This window comes from Etheostoma spectabile, chromosome 2 (assembly GCF_008692095.1).
Source record: "Etheostoma spectabile isolate EspeVRDwgs_2016 chromosome 2, UIUC_Espe_1.0, whole genome shotgun sequence".
NCBI lineage: Eukaryota > Metazoa > Chordata > Actinopteri > Perciformes > Percidae > Etheostoma > Etheostoma spectabile.
In genome coordinates this window covers 4,451,576-4,470,174 of record NC_045734.1, presented here as the reverse complement: position 1 = coordinate 4,470,174, position 18,599 = coordinate 4,451,576, and the positions used below count along the sequence as shown (strand labels likewise).

Sequence of the window (18,599 nt, the reverse complement as noted above, 5' to 3'; positions counted from 1 at the left end):
TGTGTGTGTGTGTGTGTGTGTGGAAAGATTGAGCCCACAGACAGGAAGTGTCGGCGACTTAATTCAATGAAACACCGGCGATGGGAGACGAGTCACCCACTCAATAAGCCCACTGACACACAGGAATTCGCCCAACTTTAATTACACTGATTAGCCAACGGGTGATCCAGAGTACAGTACTGCGTAGTGCGCTTTTCACCGTGCAGGATAAGACTGCAAAAGAAACATTCTGTACGACACTTTATCCTGGAGGGCACTGCAACATGTTTTCTTTAAAGGTGCTTCATCAGGTTTTCTCTACTGGAGGGCACATTATCATGTTTTATATCTACCATAGAGGCATCCAAGAGGCCACTTTCCCTATGTATTTTTTGAACATGGGGGCATCAAGGGGGGGCCATTTTGGGGATTTTGTCACAGGGTTTTCCATCTGATAGGATTTTTGCTTTAAGATGTTTTTTTTTACAGAAAGTGTAGTCCATATCCACGATGTTCCACTTCCGAGATTGCTCCGTTGCCGACGGAAATCCCGCCAGATTTCACCCATTTAGGCTATCTGTTGCCTTGGTCTTTCTGACATTTTAAATTCATGAGGACTATGGTTACCTGGTCCTCAGATCTCTGCAGGGTAAATCCAGACAGCTAGCTAGACTATCTGTCCAATCGGAGTTTTCTGTTGCACGACTAAAACTACTTTTGAACGTACATGTTCAACCAAAACAAGTTCCTTCCCGAGGCTGTTTAGCAGCGGCACCGTTGCTTCGTCCGGCGCTTAGCATTGATTGGTTTGAAGAAATGCCAATAAACCAGAGCACGTTTTTCTCCCATCCCCGGATGCTGTGTGGACTAGCCAGACCCTCCTCCGCAGCGCTGCGGAGGAGGGTCTGGCAATGTAAGACTATGAACACAGTAAACATTATACCTGCATAACATCAGCATATTAATACCGTCACTGTCACTCCACCACAAGCACCACACAAACACCCTAAGGACAGCCTCATAACGCTGCTAGCATGGCTCTAGACTCTGTCTTGTTTAAAGGGATAGTCCACCAATGTTTCACATCATTGTTAATTTAATACACATCTTGTAATGTAAAATTCCTCCTGTTGTCTCCGGAGGAGCTTTGTTTCTCATGTACCTCATAATATTACCTCAAATGATGTCATCAGGGTCATCTTGGCTTGTGCTTTGAGACTACAAATTATTTATTTATAACAGAAAGCCTGGGTTAAAACAGAGTACGTTTTTCTCCCATCCCGGAATGCTGCGTGGACTTGTCAGACCTTCCTGTGCGGTGTTGTGGAGGAAGGTCTGGCAATGCAAGACTAAAGAAAGTGTATGAAACCCATGGGTGTAATTTGTGGGGGAAAAAACTATTCTAATTTTTTTCTTTTTCTTTATTATTATACTTTATTAATCCCACAAGGGGTTTACATAAATAAAGACATTTGCACCATAACTTGATGCAGAAAAGGAACAAATTACTGCAGAAAGATTCACCAGAATGCAGGAAACTAGGTGTTGGATATGTTCAAAAGTGGAGATCTTAATGTTGAACCCAAAAGTACGTCCTTGATGAAACCCGTGACCAAAATAGTCTGTCACTATGTTACTAATGGATGGAATTATAGTGAAAACTAATTTTGCTAGGAGCCCCTGGAATCGCTGAAAGAGCCCACTTTGGGAGCCACTGCTTTATATGACTAAACTGAACTCTGGCCGTTAGGAGTGTTCCTTGTGAAAATGTGGATGCGAGGTGAGATGTTTGTCCAGCTCATCATTTTGAGTCACACAGACATGAACTCATGCTGACAATCAGCAACTTTTGCATTTAATTACAGTTTTATACACTCTTGTTATTACCTTATCTTTAGATACAATGAATGAATGTGGTGAGAGGGCAGACATGAAGCAAAAAGACTTGGTACTACCACTGGATAATAAAAACTTGCAGGATCATATCTGGGAGGGTTTTCCCCCAGGAACTTGAGTTGAAGCATTATTAGATTATTGTAAGCAGTGTTGGCTGAGCGATGGGGGAAAAGGGGGCTTTTCACAGGTGTGGACTGGACTGCTGTCCTGTGTGAGGCAGACGGTGAGCTGTGCTTGTGGCCAGACTACACGAGACCTTTAAGTACATAGGCAAGTACATAGGCCTACCTTTGGATTTCTCGGTCACGTGACTCGGTGTCTCCAACCTGCCTACTTCCAGCCGGGCCGTCCGCGCGCTCTCAACATTGAAAAAAAAAAAAAAGGTAAACATTTCTATAGCCGCATTAACACGCTAGCTCTAGTTTACAGAGCGTTTAGCTTCCCTGGACTTCGCCGTTTTACTAAGCCGTCAAAAAACGGCGGAATGACACGAAGCGACACCCGCGTCGCTGCTCCGGAAAGAGCCGGGGAGTGACAGTGTGAGCACTCCGCTCTGTCAGGCCTCATTATCTGTAGAATCACCAGCCGAGCTCGGCCGCGGGCTACGACTACAACCAGGGCACTTTAGGCGACATTATGTCCGAATTGCAAGCGATTCGTGGTCTCTAAATGCGAGGCGAGCGAGAACAGAGCAACGTGGCGGTGGGATTTGTGAAGATTACAGTCAATAAAGTGCTCTGCTCGAGGCTGCTGCCTAATCCCAGTGTGAAAGGGATGGGCAGTGCATCGGCTGGACCTGACTTTCTGTTAAAAAAACAGGGTGGGGAATGGAGGAAGAAGACTTCTTCTTCTTCTTCTACTTCTTCTTCTTCTTCTTGACTCCACAGGTGGACCTCATGGCCAAATGGCATTTTCAGACTGACTCTTATGATTAGTGAGTGTGCTTATGTCCAGGGCTGCACATTTAATCTAAATCGCAATATTGACTATAATGCAATATCTAGGGGTGTGTGAGTATTTGTTAAAGGCAAAGTATGTCAAACCATTCTGAATGAAGTATTGTGGTGCTGTGGAGACGTCCCGATTTACAAACTGTAGGCTGCTCTACAGATTAAGAATACCTACATCTTAGTTTGCTACAGATCCTCACAAAAATCGTGCCGTAATCATTTCATTTTTTAAAAATTTTAATATTATTCAATGACATTGAGAATAACGATATAAAATAACCTTTTCCTCCAATATCCTGAATCATATCGCAATATCAGTCCAATTTATTGCAATTAGATATATTCCTCATATTGTGCTTCTGTACTTATTTCATATCTGAGCACTTTGATTTCCTCCAGATCAAGCTGTGCAGACTTCTAACCATAGACTGTATTAAAAGGATTCATTAGAGTCATTGCTTCTAGGTTTGCGCCCACTGGTATTTTTGTGCTTTTTCTGTTTTGCAGGATGGCAGAGGCTCCCATGTCATGTGACTGTTTTGTGTCCTTGCCCCCTGGCTCTCGCGATCACCATGTGATTTTTGGGAAGAACTCCGACCGTCCCCGGGATGAGGTGCAGGAGGTGGCCCACTACCCTGCAGCATGTCCCTCTCCAGGCTCCATGCTGGAGGTAAAGCAAGCATGACTCCTACAGTCCAACACCACCACTGTCACTGCTGCTAGTGCAGCCCACGGACAACAGGCATCATGGATCTCTGAAATACACATGCTGTCTCGGTGTGTAAATCACAATAGAATATTATATTGATCCTTTGGACAACCATATAATATTTGCTGATTCGAATTCAGGTGCCTGCAGTCGATGCATGAGACAATATCATATCATAACGCAGGAGGGTCTGGTGAGTCCACACAGTACTCTGGGATGGGTTTATTTATGGGTGCTCTGGTTTATTGGCATGTCTTTATACCAATCTCAATCGTCTTGGGTGGCACTATGCGCCGGACGGAGGCATGGTACACATGTTCCACTCTTTTTGGTGGAACGTGTGTAAGTTGTAAGGATGTTTTAGTTGTCCAACAGAAAACTCAGATTGGAGTGATAGTCTAGCTAGCTGTCTGGATTTACCCTGCAGAGATCTGAGGAGCAGGTAACCATAGTCCTCAGAAATCCACCGGAGTAAAAAATACCAACACAAGGAAAGCGGAAAGTGAGTGACATTGCTTCCAAATGAGGGACAAATCCATAAAATAACAAACTTGTCATTATCAACAATAACAAAAGATGGAAATCTTTAAAAAAAATGTTTTAGCTATCTACGATTGTTTGATTGCTAATGTTAGCTCTAAACGCTATTTCAAGTGACAGCTTTTGTTGTGTTTGAATGCTAACTTTAGGCCAGCGGTGAACAAACTTCGTCAAGTAGGTCCATTTTTACTGTGGTGACATTACAGAAGTCTCTAGTTAGCATCTTGTAGGCTACCATGCGCAACTCACATCTGCACTCGTCCCAAAGTGACGCATGCGCGACTCACATTTGCACTCAACTCACATTGGGTAGTGACATTGGTGCCAGCATAGCTTCAAAAAAAATGGGCATTGTCGATGTTTTGTCATTTTAGAATCGTAAGGTGTTGGTAGTATCGTGACATCCAATACAAGGGACGTACTACACTGAAATAGTTTGCGCAATGTAACGGGAGCCAGAAATAAACAACACCGTTCTTTTGTATCTTAGCCTCAGTTTGTTTTTTTGTCTGCAGTGCACATACATCCAGATCCCTCAGGTGGAGCACACCCACGCTGTTGTCCTCAGCAAACCAGCCTGGATGTGGGGTGCTGAAATGGGAGCCAATGACCAAGGAGTCTGCATCGGGAACGAGGCTGTCTGGACCCGAGAGCCTGTGTCCCCCGGGGAGTCTCTGCTGGGCATGGACCTTGTCAGGTGAACACCAACAAACTTTTGATACTTTATTGGTGAAAGAAAAAAAAAACTTTGGATAATAAACAGCTATTTGGACTGCATAATACTAGGAAAACATGCAGTATGCAATACCGTTGTTGAATATCACAATAACGATATAACTTGTGATAAATAAACAGATACTAAAGTACTATACTACAAGTACCATACTGATACTAAACTCAGTTCTCCATTTCACTGCTTTCGGTATTCTGCTAAAATACAACAAATTACTTGTTAAATTAAAACAAATCAAAACATTATCATTTCCAACATTCTTTTATTGAACACATTGAAGTTAATATTGAGATAATATATGAAAGGCAACACTAAAACCAAATCAGTTACATTATAAAGTGCAGTTTTCTACTCATACATTACATACATTAGAGCTCTACCGCTGATATTAGGCATTTCCTGATCTAATCTATCGATATAGGCATTTAAAATGGCCAATTTAAAAAATAAAAGATAAAAATGAATTCATCAGAACCATTTATAATGACAAATAAATAATTCTGATAAATGAATAGTTAAAAAATAAAAACGGACGGTCAACCACGTTATGAGCGTTGCATAGTTTGTCCACCAGAGGGCGCTCTACAACGTCCCTGTTGGCAACACTGATTATTTTTATTGTTAATGTGTTTTTTTTCAAACGACTTCAAGTTTACATAAATATACTGTATATTGGCCGATATACCAAATATTTGTATCGGCTTTAAAAATCCGTTATCGGTCAGACTCTAATGTACATATATACAGTATATATAGTTTTTGGCAAGTGGCAGTCTCTTAATGTAACATGAGCATGTCCATGCAGAGTAATGCAACATATCCAGTAGGTACACACAGTAGTGTGTACCTAATGGATATGTGTATCTATGCATGCACCATGTTGTGTTGAATTCTTTAAACTGCAGATATTGTTTGTTCGTACAAGACAAATTTCCTTTGCGACAATAAAATCTATCTTCTCTTATTCTTCCTTTCAACTAACAGATAGAAGATAATCTCTGAGTGTCTTTAGCGGTATGTCGCAGCCTTTCACGATGTGTGTATTCCACCAGTTGATATCGCGATGATGATTTAAAAAAAAAAACGATAAATTGTGCAGCCGTACAGCTTATCCAATTTTAGCAATGAAGAAAAAAACTAATCTTCAGAGCTGATGGGAGCCACTATTGACTGCATCCTAATTAAATAGAGTTTGAAGCTTGTATATTCAGTAAAGTATTGACTTAATCGCCTCAGGCTTTGATCAGAAGGCTGTGTAGATTGTTGCAGCATGTTGTGACAGGTGTAGTAAGTGTTGTTGAGGCGTAGCACTTTATCTCTGTGTATGAAAACACCCGTAAGGAAAATCGGCAAGTAATTCTCAAATACAGCAGCATTTCCTCCCAAACACATGGCACAGGAGCGTGTAATTTGGACTTCATGGATAGATAAAAAGCTGATCAAACAATAAATACATAGATAAGTTGTAGAAAAGTAGATAAATACACAAGGATTCACATTAGTTTGTTTTATGTTGAGACATGAAAGAACAATATTGGTTACCCAGGTGCAGCAGCGTACCCAATAAATAACATTGGCACTGCAGTGTCATAGCTAAAATAGACCTATTTAATAAATGATGACCTAAAAGTCGATGATTTTCTAGATTAATCGATAGTTCTTTGGTCTATAATATGTCAGAAAGTGTCTTGTTTTGTCCACAACTCAAAGATATTCCGTTTACTGTCACAGAGAAGTAAAGAAACTACAAAATAGTCACATTTAAAAAGCTGCAATCAGAGATTTTTTTTAAATCCTTTTTTGATGATAAAAAAATGACTCAAAGCGATTAATCGGTTATTAAAATAGTTGGCGAATTATTTAACAGTTGACAACTAATCGATTCATCTTTGCAGCTCTACAACACATAGTTAATAACCGAGCAGCAAAATGAAAGAATTATTATCATTAATAAATGTCTTACTAACATTTATAACTGAATGACTTCTTGTGATGGTCAGACTGGGGTTGGAGCGGGGTGACAGTGCCTGGGCGGCGCTGACCGTCATCACCGACCTCCTGGAGCAGCATGGCCAGGGGGGGCCATGCAGGGAGGACCCCGAGCCCTTCAGCTACCACAACACCTTCCTCCTGGTGGACCGCAACCAGGCCTGGGTCCTGGAAACCGCTGGGAGACTGTGGGTGGCGCAGAAAGTTACAGGTAAGGATGGAGTTAAAACTTCAGGGTGAAAGGTCTTGCACTATGGGTGCTGAAGCATAAATGAGAGCAGAACTATATGTATTTACAACATAGTGAAGCATGACTTGTTAACACCTCGGATTTCTGTCATGTCCCACATGGAACTGAACAACCTTCTGCTGTTATTATTATTTGTTAACTTTTTTTTTGTTCATGAGAATACCCAGCTGTTTGACTTGAATAATTACAAAATATCATTTTTATTGGAGTTTAGAGTTTTTTTTATTGACCTTTCACTGTCAGCACAGAAAGCAGACAGAGCACTAACAACTTGCACCAGTGCATGTGTGTGTGTGCGTGTGCATGCATGTTTCCAAAAATCTAAACGGGGTTTCTGGAGTCACTAGCGCCAAATATATATTAATCCAAGGCAGAAAATATTCCCAGTGAATTCACAAATTTACTCCTGCTTTAAATTATTCTTTGGGCATTTTTAGGCCTTTACATCTATAGGACAGCTACAAGACATGAAAGGGGAGAGACGGGGAAGGATACGCAGTAATCTACATATGGACACACGCTGTGCCAGTTGAGCCACTCAGGCGCCCAAGAGAAATACATACAGTCCCTGACAAAAGTCTTGTCGCTTATCTATTTTGTAGAAACACCTGCTATTAACCTGACTTTTAATTAATCAGTTGGTGTAAGAAAGCTCATATGAAAAGCTAAAACCCTCCCAAATGATGTTCAATGCACTGAAATAATTAGTTTCACTAAAAAAAGATTTATTATTAACAAGACAGAAAGGTCAATTTTTGCAAGACAAAAGTTTGTCGCCTATACATAAATTGAACAAATGTACTACAATACTAAAATATGACAATTAAATTGTGGTGCTGTGAGATCCAAATTTAATATCTTGTATGACTTCCATGACCTTGAAGGACTGCATCCATGCGGTTTGGCAAGATTCAGACCATGTTTTGATGAAGTCATCAGGAATAGCTAGGAAAGCATTCTTCCTGCCTCCCAGAGTTCATCATATCTTTGGTTTGGTCTTCCATGCTTCCTCTTTCATCCTACCCCACATATGCTCAATGATGTTCATGTCTGGTGACTGGGCCGGCCAATCCTGGAGCATGCTGATCTTCTTCGCCTTGAGGAACTTTGAATGGAGATGGAAGTATGCGATGGAGCACCATCCTGCTGCGAATTTGGCCTCTTTTATGTTGGGAATATAAGAGGTAGCTAAGATTTCTTGGTATTTGAGACTATTGGTTGCCTTCCACCCAGCAGATCTCTCCACCACCCATACTGGATGTTACACCAGACCATATTTTTCCGCCACCAAACTTCACTGTTTTCTGGGTGAATCTTGGATCCTGCGGGTCCAGTAGGTCTCCTGCAATATTTGCGGCAACTGGGGTGTAATTCAAAAGAAGATTCATCTGAAAAATCCACTTTCTTCTTCACTTCCCACCGTCCATCCTTTTAGCCGGCTGTGGCCTTGGCAAATGCCACACGTTTTCAATTGTCTTTGTTTAGTGCTGGCTTCTGGGCACTGATTCAACCATGGAGGCCATTTCGAGACAGAATCCGACAAACCGTTCAGGTTGACACAGGGACTTCAGGGGACCAGGTCTGGTGGAGCTCTGCTGCAGTGGAAAATGGGCTGGCCTTGGATTTTCGAGCCAACACGGTCCCTCTCAGCAGTTGTCTTGCGGGTCTGCCTGACCTGGGCTTGTCAAAAACTCTCAGTGTGTCTTCAATGTTTTTTAATCCTCTGTACTTGACGCTGAGACACATTAGGTGTCTGCCACATCAGCAGGGGATCTGGTCTTCAGCCTCTGTATCAAAACTTTAGTCTCAGGGTGAATCTTAGGCATGTTTGCAGAGGTCTAGTTGCAGTTGATGTGAGGTCTAGTGTACTGGGGTTGTTTTTATTCACACCTGAGACCTAATTGACCATTATTAGTCACAGGTGAAGCTCATATGACAAGGCGTCAACACTTATGTCTTTGCAAAAATTGACTCAATGGGCTTTACCAAGCTGTGAATATTAGAATACTTTTTGACAGGTTTTTTTTACACTGAAACAGTATTACAAAAGCTGTTGGGATTAAAATGAGCCATTTCTTGTAAATAAATCTTGATCAGAAATATATTTCAGCGGCACTTCAGGTCAATTTGTACACAAGCGACAAGACTTTTGTCAGGGACTGTATTTTGACCCGGTGGAGTCAGAGAACACCAGAGACAGTTATTGCTTCCAGGCAATGCTTTCAGTAGTTGTGGAGTTACTTCAGTCTGGACCTCAGCTGTGTACCGAATAGCAGACCACCTCTGCCATCCCTACAGCCACACCGTTAGCGTGGCTAAACGCATCTACAGGACAAGTGTTAGACCTGACTAAAGTTCTGCATTGAGTGCTCCATAGGTGTGAATCTTTACTGCTGTCACGATTTGATGATTATCCTGTCAACGATTCAAATCGTTTCAAAATCCCGATGCATCACCTCCTAGATATTATTATATATTGCTACACATGGTTTTCATCAACAAAATCAAGCAGTCATATATTTAGGAACTCCTATTTTTATTGTATCTGCTCTTATAAAAGACACTTCCTTCCTTCCTACTTGAACGTAGCAGAGTCTGAACACAGCAGACAAAAGGCAAATGCAGCGACCAGGAAATCAACAAATAACATCACTAGTGTTGGAAATACTGTATATATGAAATATTGTAATACTAACTACACACCTTGTTGTTCATTCTTTAACATGAGCCCACAGTTTATAGAGCTGTGTCATATAATTCACGGAATCCTGAAACTGAGGTGAAGTGACAGACCATCATTCAGTCACTCATTTCAAACAGATTGCAAATGTAAGCAGGAGACTTGCATCTTTACATGCTTATAACCGCTTCCTCATCTCAGAGGGTGTGAAGAACATCTCCAACCAGCTGACCGTCGGTGCCGAGATCTCGGCAGAGCATCCGGAGCTGCGGAGCGTGGCCCAGGCTCAGGGCTGGTGGGACGGGGAGGAAGAGTTCAACTTCTCTCGGGTGTTCACCCCCGAAAACCCTCCTGCCAGGATGGAGTTGGCCAAAAAGCGCTACAAGGGAGGCACCGAGCTACTCCAGCAACATGACGGTGAGCGTGGTCACGTCCTACGTGTCCCAGAATGCCTGGGGATATTCCCCTTAGAACAGGGGACTGCAACATATATTAGGCCAATACCTCTATAAAAGAGAGACGAAGCAGGGACCCCCTCCATTACATGTTGTTCCATTACATGTGTTGCATTTTAAACTTGGCCTACAGTAATGTGTATGGCAGCCAAAACCCTTTTATGGTGCATACAATATTAAGGTATTAAAATAATAATCATTGACACATTCATTTATACATCATCTTATAATGTTAAACATACATGTAGCACAGTTTTTTTTCTCCTTTTTACTGTCACTGAGCTGTAACATTCATCCACTGTGTGTCTCCTGTGCTGTCTCTGGTCTCAGGCTCAGTGACGGCAGCGGTGATGATGTCCATTTTGAGGGACAAGCCCAGTGGCATCTGCATGGACTCTGGAGGTTTCTGCACCACAGGCAGCATGGTGTCTGTCCTTCCCAGAGACTCCAGCCTGCCCTGCATCCACTTCTTCACCGCCACCCCAGACCCCTCCAGGTAGGTCACTAACTGAACCAAGAACTCCTGAGTCTAGATTATAAAAATCTGTCCATGTATTTTAATCCCTATTTTTATTATTATTCTAGTGTTTTAAGTCCTAGTCATTTTCTAATCTTTTTCATGTTTCTTTCTCTACTCAAAAGAAGAAAACTAGAAAACTAATGGCTTTGTAAAATAAAGCATTGTCTATATATGTTTTAAATGTTGCTAAATGTGTTTCATGGTGCCTCAGTGGCTGTTTAGGCTACTGCTGTACTTGAAGGGATACTTGGCAGATGTTAAACAAGCTCTGTATCATCTTTGTGTGGGCAGTGTGTTTTACCTTGCACTGGCGCCTCTGAGCAATGAAGGTCTGCCAAGATCCATTTCACGTCATCCAGCAGATCTTGGCAGACCTATGCTGCTTGAAGCTCCATGCATTGGCGTCATGGGGGGAAGCTAAACACCATTCATCTAAACACACTGCCCACACTGCCGTGACATAGAGCTGAAGCTAATTTAGCAAAATATCTCTTCAAATCTGTCATTGCTACTTTGGTGTTTTACCTTAGACACTCCACCAAAAGGGAGCAAAAATTCTTATTATATCCTACTTTCAGTTGCACTTTTCATAGCATGTATTCCTGGTATGTGGTAGACTCTGTTTAGGAGACTACACTGCAGTGGAAGTGATGTGTTTACCTTCATGGCATCAGAATTGAAGCTGTTAGTATAAGCAGCAATAGCTACAATAAGACAACAAGAAACCTCAAAACTTCAATAAACTGCTGATTGATCAGATGTAGCAAAATATATTCATAATAAATTTCACTTTATTGAAATATTGCAATGTAATTTTAATTTCAGTTATGGAAGTGCTGGGATGCAAACATTATTTCCCTCCTTTTCTTTTCTTGCATTTTGTCTCCACTTTGGGTCAATGGGAGTTTCTGAGTCTATCTTTCTCTCTTTTCTGTCTTTTTCTTTCCCCACATCTTCACCCTGGTAGGTCTATATTCAAGCCTTTCATCTTCTCAGACTTTTCCGTCCCAGTGCCGAGAGTGGTTTCCCCGCAGTTTGGCCCAGACGACCCTGTCAGGAAGCAGCCTCGCTTTCAGAGCCAGGTGGACCGCAGACATGACCTGTACAAGGCCCACCAGGTGGCGCTCAACACCATGGAGACCAACCCGGTGGGCACTCATGGATGACCTAGGTCAATGTTAGTCCTGTACTAGTCTGTATCGATGACGTTCCACTTCCAGGATGTTCAGGTGCCGCCGGAAATTCCGCCAGATGTCGCTCTTTTTAGGCCAGCTGTCCAACACCTTCTGCTTTCTTTGTGTTGACATTTTAAACTTTGGCGGATTTATGAGGACTATGGTTAACTGCTCCTCAGATCTCTGCAGGGTAAATCCAGACAGCTAGCTAGACTATCTGTCCAATCTTAGTTTTCTGTTGCACAACCTTTGAACGTACATGTTCCACCAAAACAAGTTCCTTCCCGAGGCTATTTTGCAGCGGCACCGTGCCTCCGTCTGGCACTTAGCACCAACCAAGAAGATTGTGATTGGTTTAAAGAAATGCCAATAAACCAGAGCAGAGCCAGAGTCCTGTACAGATCCTGGCAAAGCTGGAAGCTTTCATTCTTTTCAGACACACATCCAAAGCAGAATCAATTTTATCAAGAGTTGAACTTGGTCAGTTGTTGATGGTAAATTCCAGACAAGTTACAGGCGCAGGGCTGACTCCCAGTGCAGAGCAAAACACAACAGGACCTAACTGTTAGTGCAGACAAGACACATGGCATGAGTGTAGACTAAACATAAACACACTACAAGTACACATACAAAGCCAAAGAGCAGGGTTTCAATCATGACTACTCTGTGCAACCAACTGAGATTACTGGGAGGTATTCAAAACAAAGTGGCATTTGACTTTCCTGTTTTTTTGTTGAATCAGTGTTCAATATTATAAGCAAATATGTTTTACCGACATTGAGCTTATGATTTATCCCTCATGTTGTCCTTGGGTCAAATTGACCCGTTTTCCCATATCAATGTTCTTTTTAACTACCCCAAGTAACATGATTGATTCCAGCACTCTTTGGCAAGTACAAATCTCTACTCTAAAAATAGAAATAGTATTGAGTAAAAGTTGACATATTCCAGTCTGTGATTATCCATCAACATCCATTCCTTTGATTCTTAATTTCTGCTTTTCTAACTCAAATGTTAGGTATAATTTCCTATAAATGAGATTTATTGACCATAAATTCTAAAATGACTGTAAAACTAAAGTTAATAAGTTAGTGTTACATAGTGTTAAACGTCAAAAAAAGTGACATATATTAGGGAAAAAAAAGCATCAAAAGTGTTAAAAAAAAGGGACATAAACATAAAAAGTTTCGAAAATTGATAAAAAGTGTCAACAAATGTGTTTTAAGACAACAAGGGTTAATACATGCTGTAGAATAAGGTGAACTGACAGTTACAGGAAGACGACAGACACACAAAAGTCTGGTATAGTAACCAAATTCCCAATTCCACACTACGTACTGGTTCAAAGCAGGATTTGAGTATGTTGTGCTTAAATGGTAGATAACTACTCTCTTTTCCACACTGCAAGTTTGATAGGAACAACAATCTTTGAAATGGTTCCAGTATAAGTGTGAACGCTGTAACCTGCAGCCACAGAAAAAGTGCTTGTTTTTCTCTGGAATGTAACCCTGGGGCAAATGTTCATCGCCAGTTAGGTCCACTAAAAGTGCTTGTTTTTCCACTGAAAAGCTCAGATTATTATTCCTATAGAGAAGTTCCTTTTTAAAACCTCTTTAAGACCTTTCTGTTTAACCAGAAACAGCTCTGAGGTTGCTAGCACTAACCCCACCAGACTCCATTTAAAAACCAATACTTTAAGCTTGTCTAAAGCCAACATATCTCACATGTAAATTGGTAAACTACGTGTTTATTTCAACCAAAAATAGGTAGTTGGAAAAGTTTCTGTTGAAAATTACTGTTTATTTACATGGAGTCTGGTTGGTTTAGTGAACACAATTATGCGGATGTTTTAATGTTTACAATAAGGATCTTATTCTTTAACAGAAATGTCGACCTCCTTTTTCCTTAATGTTGTCAGACACTTAGAATATTAACCTGAGCCTGTGTGTCCAGGCTGGCCCAGTGGGTAGAGGTTTATACTGAAGGTTACTCGAGGTTTGTGCCTCGACGCAGAGGTCCAAGGTTCTAATCTGACCCGTGACGATTCCTGCGTGTCTTTCCCCGCTATTGCTCTCCCTTTTCTCACCTAGCTGTCCTATCAAAATAAAGGCGGAGAAGCCCAAAAAAAATAATCTTAAAAAAAAAACTGAGCCTGTCAGTGGCAAAACAAGCACTTTTTACATTAGTCACTTTGACAATAAAAGATACAAAAATAGGGTCCATGTTGATAAAAACAGTAGTTACCCTTTAAGTATACTTAAAAATGCTTGTGAGTAAACTGCAAATTCTTAAAAATTCAAAAGAAACTACAAAAAAATGTTTCTTCTCGAGTGTTCTCATGACGTTACCTACTCGCTAACAGTGCAACACACAAAGGAAAATGATAAACTCACAGCTGTAAAATGTTAAAGTGAGCTAATGTTACTTTTACCGAACAGCAGCCAATGTGGCCACAAGTGACAATTACATAATGATACATGCTAAAACGTGGTGTGACATGTATTTGCAGTGTATTTGTATTCTTTAGTTTTTTTTAAATTATTTCTTGGGCATTTTTAGTCCTTTTTTTGACAAAACAGCTGAAGACATAAAAGGGGAGAGAGAGTGGGGGAACGACGTGCATTGTGTGTTATATTACTTATGACCTATGGGATGTTTTTTTGTGAAATGTGACTTAAATAAGTGCAGACAATGGTGAAACAGCTCGAAAAGGACCCTGTAAAAATACAGGGGGGAAAAGTACATACAAAGGATATTCTTGATATTGGAAATTTGTTTTAAAAAGCAATCCCAATTCAAGGTCAATTTACCAGCTTGTACCGGGGCTTTCAACTTGATCACACAGTATTCATCAGCGAAGAACTGTCCTCGGTTGGCATTGACTGACATACAAACTCAGTAGCTGTTGGAGTTCTCCGTGCTGGCTTAAAAATTAGCGTAAAAGTTGATTATTCACCTTGGAAACAGTAGTCGTATGAAAACAATCCCAAATCAAGGTCAATTAACTAGCTTTTTTGGAGTTTTCTTACACATAGGAAAGTGTAATTGGCTGCAGCATGTCAAAATTTGGTTGATGTATTTCATCACTTCCTGTTTCTACAAAGCAGTTAGGTGCAAAACTACCCGTTAAAACAATATACTCTGGTTATTAGTGTGCAGCATATGTTGTATATAATACCGCAATTTCCCCCACTGTGGGACAAAAAAAAGTTTATCTTATCTTATCTATAATCAGTATAGGGTATGGAACGGGAACACAACTGTTGCCTGCTGTTTTTGTATGTAGACACCCAGATTAGCCTGCAGAGGAGATGGAGGTGTGTGATAGCTGGTGTGTAAACTGCAGTCATCAAGTCTGCGTCTCCCGCCACAGACGCCTGCTTGATTTGCAGTCAGGACTTTTAAAAAAAGGTTACAGGATTCCTGTAAATAACGTGATAGTACCTAACAGGGCTTGGCCAAGGTTTAGGATTTAGTCAAATGGATCCACTGCTGACGCAGTTTTAAACCTACTATTTTGAGCCAGGTGTTACTGTCGTTTTGACATCTCTCTGTCTTTTCTCTCTCTGTCAGGACGAGGGTTTAGCCGTCTATGAGATTCTGAGGGCCCTGGAGTCGCAGTGTCTGAGCGAGATTTCAGCCATGCTGAATGGAGAGATACCAGTAGAAGAATTGGGGGACTTGTTTTTTGATTCCGTGGACACAGAGATCAAGTTCTACCAGTGAGCAGGTGGGAAGCTTCAGGAGCTGCGTTTGGTGTTGTGTCGTGCATGAATGTCTTCCTGTTGTGGAAAACTTTAGGCTACATTCCCACTACTATGTAGTGGTTTTTAAGCGGCATTTGAGCCGAAAAGCGATCTCCGTGCACAAGAGTTATAGCCCCAGTAGCAGAACTAATCTCTGTTTATAATAATTTGCCTAAAAGGCATATCACATGATCATTCACATATACTGGGCTACCGCCCTCTTGGCTGTAGTTGCCATGGTAGTTGATTTTAGATTCAGACGAGACTACAGCGAAAAGAAGCTATGGCGAAAAATAAGATGCAAGATTCTTCTTCTTTGTACGGAACATCAACAAGGTTGAAATGTTGCTGAAAGAAACACGTGACAAGGCAACGAAAGCCCTATTCCCACGGGATTTGAATCATCATGGGACCCCCCACATCAAAATTTCATGTGGCATTCGCGCAGATTAAGCGAAGCCTTTAATTTTTATTCAAATTTGTTGACATCTGTATTCTGATAGTTGGGTCCCCCGGAGGTGCGTGAAGTAGTTTGAGGTTCAAAACCTTTTTGGCCCAGGTCCGGTAGAGGTTACCAGAGACTCATCCTCTATCATCCCCGCCGCGGAGGCACCTACACACCATCACCATCAGCCCTCGGACGAAGCCGCAGGGAGAGCGTCGGCTCTGAGGCAGAGGTCTCCGGTTTCCGTCTTCGCCCGAGGGATATAAAAGCGCACAGGAAACAAAAACCTTGAAGAAAAAAAAAAAAGATAGCCGACTCACTAAATCACAGACATGTTGATTCGCACGGGACTAATATCCTCACAGAACCCCGGTGTTCTGCAAAATATGGTAGGCAATTTGCGATGGAATTTTTACTTCATAAAACACAGACATGACTGATTCACACGATTCACAGACAATCTCCACAATTATAACGAATTACTAGAATTCCCCAGGTTATACTAGTCCCATATTAATAGGGCTAAAGGCGTCAGAAAACACTGACTGGGAGTCTGTCTGACTTTATTCTGCATTTTGTAATTGTGGATGTATATGTTGAAAATACAAAAACTGCTTTGGAGAAAGAACAACAATGGCAAACAGGGAGACCGGGGATTTATTTGCTCGGACCGACGACCAATGTTATATATCCATGCCAATGACGAGATGGAGCTGTTACTGGAAGGTACCAAACTGATTAGACTGATTGACCTGCGTCGTCGTTTCCAAAGGTCTCCACTGCAAGGCAAACCTTTAGTTTTTCAAACTAAACTGGGGGAATGAGACCAAATTTCTGTGTTTTAGGAGCTCTGAAACTCAAGAGTTGTGTGAGCATGAGGCACAAACCTATTTGATACTCGTTTTTAAAACCAAACATAGTAGTGTAAATTTATGCCTTAGACTGCAACTTGGCCGGAGCTGAGAGGCTCAAACCTTGAAGAGATGATTATTGTAATATAGCAATAAATATGCATGATTGTGGTAATACAGTGCCTTTCAGCAGCACTACAGGTTGTAGAATATTTTGTCAGTATGCGGTCAGGCCCTTAAGAAGAGGGGAGCTTAAGTCAGTCATTCCTGTGTTAACTTGGTAGATAGCGGGTTCCTGCATTATTCAACACTAACACAACTTCTGAGTCAAACCTATCTGATGATGATTTTTAAGATCATGGAGAGTCTGTGGAAAGGGAACAGGTGCAGAGGATTTAAGTATCTTGCTTCTTTTTTTTTTAAATACTTTATTTCCAAATGATCTCAGAACAGAAGCACAATAACACACACACACAAACACACCTTTTAACAATTTATTTAGGTCCACTTGAAAGGAACAATTTATTACATACATATTATAGATGAAGTTAAATACATATACCAATCCATAAGCTATTGGCATACAGGTCTTCATAATTTTAAGCATTTCCCTCCGTTCTCATGTATATAAATAACAGCGTCTTCGCCATATATGGAGGCTGCCTATGAGCCTAGTTGTTTAACCCTCTTTTTGGGCATCCCAAGCTAATGAAGCCCTTTTATGACCAGCTTGTGCGTGTATCCTAAGCTGCCAAATATGAACACAAATAGTTGGCACCTATAGCCTAGCTATGAGATGGTGTTTAGGAGTAGTTGGTATTTAATGACCTTATTCAAAAAAAGCTTCCTCCATGCTAGAATCAAAGGTGCATCCAACCTCCAAAATTAACACCTCACTGGAGTCCTCATTAATCACAGCAACATCTGCTGCATTAGCAAGCAGGTGTGAGAAGGTATCAGTCACTAATTTGCACCAACACTCCTGCCTTCACTCACTTTTTTGCATGCAAAGGTAGAAATATCCCTGCGTGGAAGTGTGGCTGTGACTGTTCCCAGAAAAGCTCATTAAGTACTATACAGTATGTGTGCTGTGTTTAACTGTTGTGTTCTGTTACAGCGCCCTCAGGTGGACATCCCTAACGCTCGCAGAGTTGCAGAAGGCCCCGGGACTGTTAAAAAACTGTGTTCCTCGTCTGATTGGGCTCGGCCTCACTCACACAGCACATGTCCCTGACACCATTCCATCATTAACACAGACTAAATGTCTAAACTGCACTGATTGGAGCAAACGTATCATCTGTATCACCCAGGGAGAAATTAGTGCACTGTGCACCTCCTTAGTGAGTATAATGATGTAGACTACACAAGCGCCCATATGTAGAGGTGTGTGAAGTTGCACAAGAAGCTGTGAAGTACTGTGAATATGGCATTTGTTTAACATTTTGTTTGTTGTTGCAACTGTATGGGTTGTCATTTGATGGCTACCTGTAGAGAAAGATCTAATAAAGAATGTGAATAGACTGTCCTGTATGTGTTGTGAGCTTTCTGGCCAACCTCGTGGTGCAGCTGGTAAAAACCGAGGTTTACTAAAACATTCTCCATATTGTGGGGATTTTAAAACACTGGCTTGGTGTTCAAGTCTGAACCGTGGGTGTATTATAAGAACTGGATACAGCGCTTC

The 18,599-nt window shown here is 41.4% G+C and overlaps 1 protein-coding gene across 1 annotated transcript; it reads left to right on the top strand.

Annotated features, from left to right (window-relative positions):
- The first annotated feature begins 2,035 nt into the window (after positions 1–2,035).
- On the top strand, positions 2,036–18,437 carry LOC116705271 (secernin-2). Its single transcript, XM_032541285.1, has 9 exons — positions 2,036–2,258; positions 3,333–3,495; positions 4,590–4,771; positions 6,808–7,007; positions 9,928–10,143; positions 10,512–10,677; positions 11,669–11,849; positions 15,450–15,606; positions 18,036–18,437. Exons 2-8 carry the CDS (start codon positions 3,334–3,336, stop codon positions 15,600–15,602), a joined length of 1,260 nt encoding a protein of 419 aa, XP_032397176.1. The 5' UTR covers positions 2,036–2,258; position 3,333; the 3' UTR covers positions 15,603–15,606; positions 18,036–18,437.
- Positions 18,438–18,599: the final 162 nt, after the last annotated feature.

Coding starts and splice junctions, on each gene's coding strand:
- LOC116705271 (XM_032541285.1), top strand. CDS start 3,334: ATGGCAGAGGCTCCCATGTCATGTGACTGTTTTGTGTCCTTGCCCCCT. Junction 3,496..4,589: donor CTCCAGGCTCCATGCTGGAG/GTAAAGCAAGCA, acceptor TTTTGTCTGCAG/TGCACATACATCCAGATCCC. Junction 10,144..10,511: donor GCTACTCCAGCAACATGACG/GTGAGCGTGGTC, acceptor CTCTGGTCTCAG/GCTCAGTGACGGCAGCGGTG.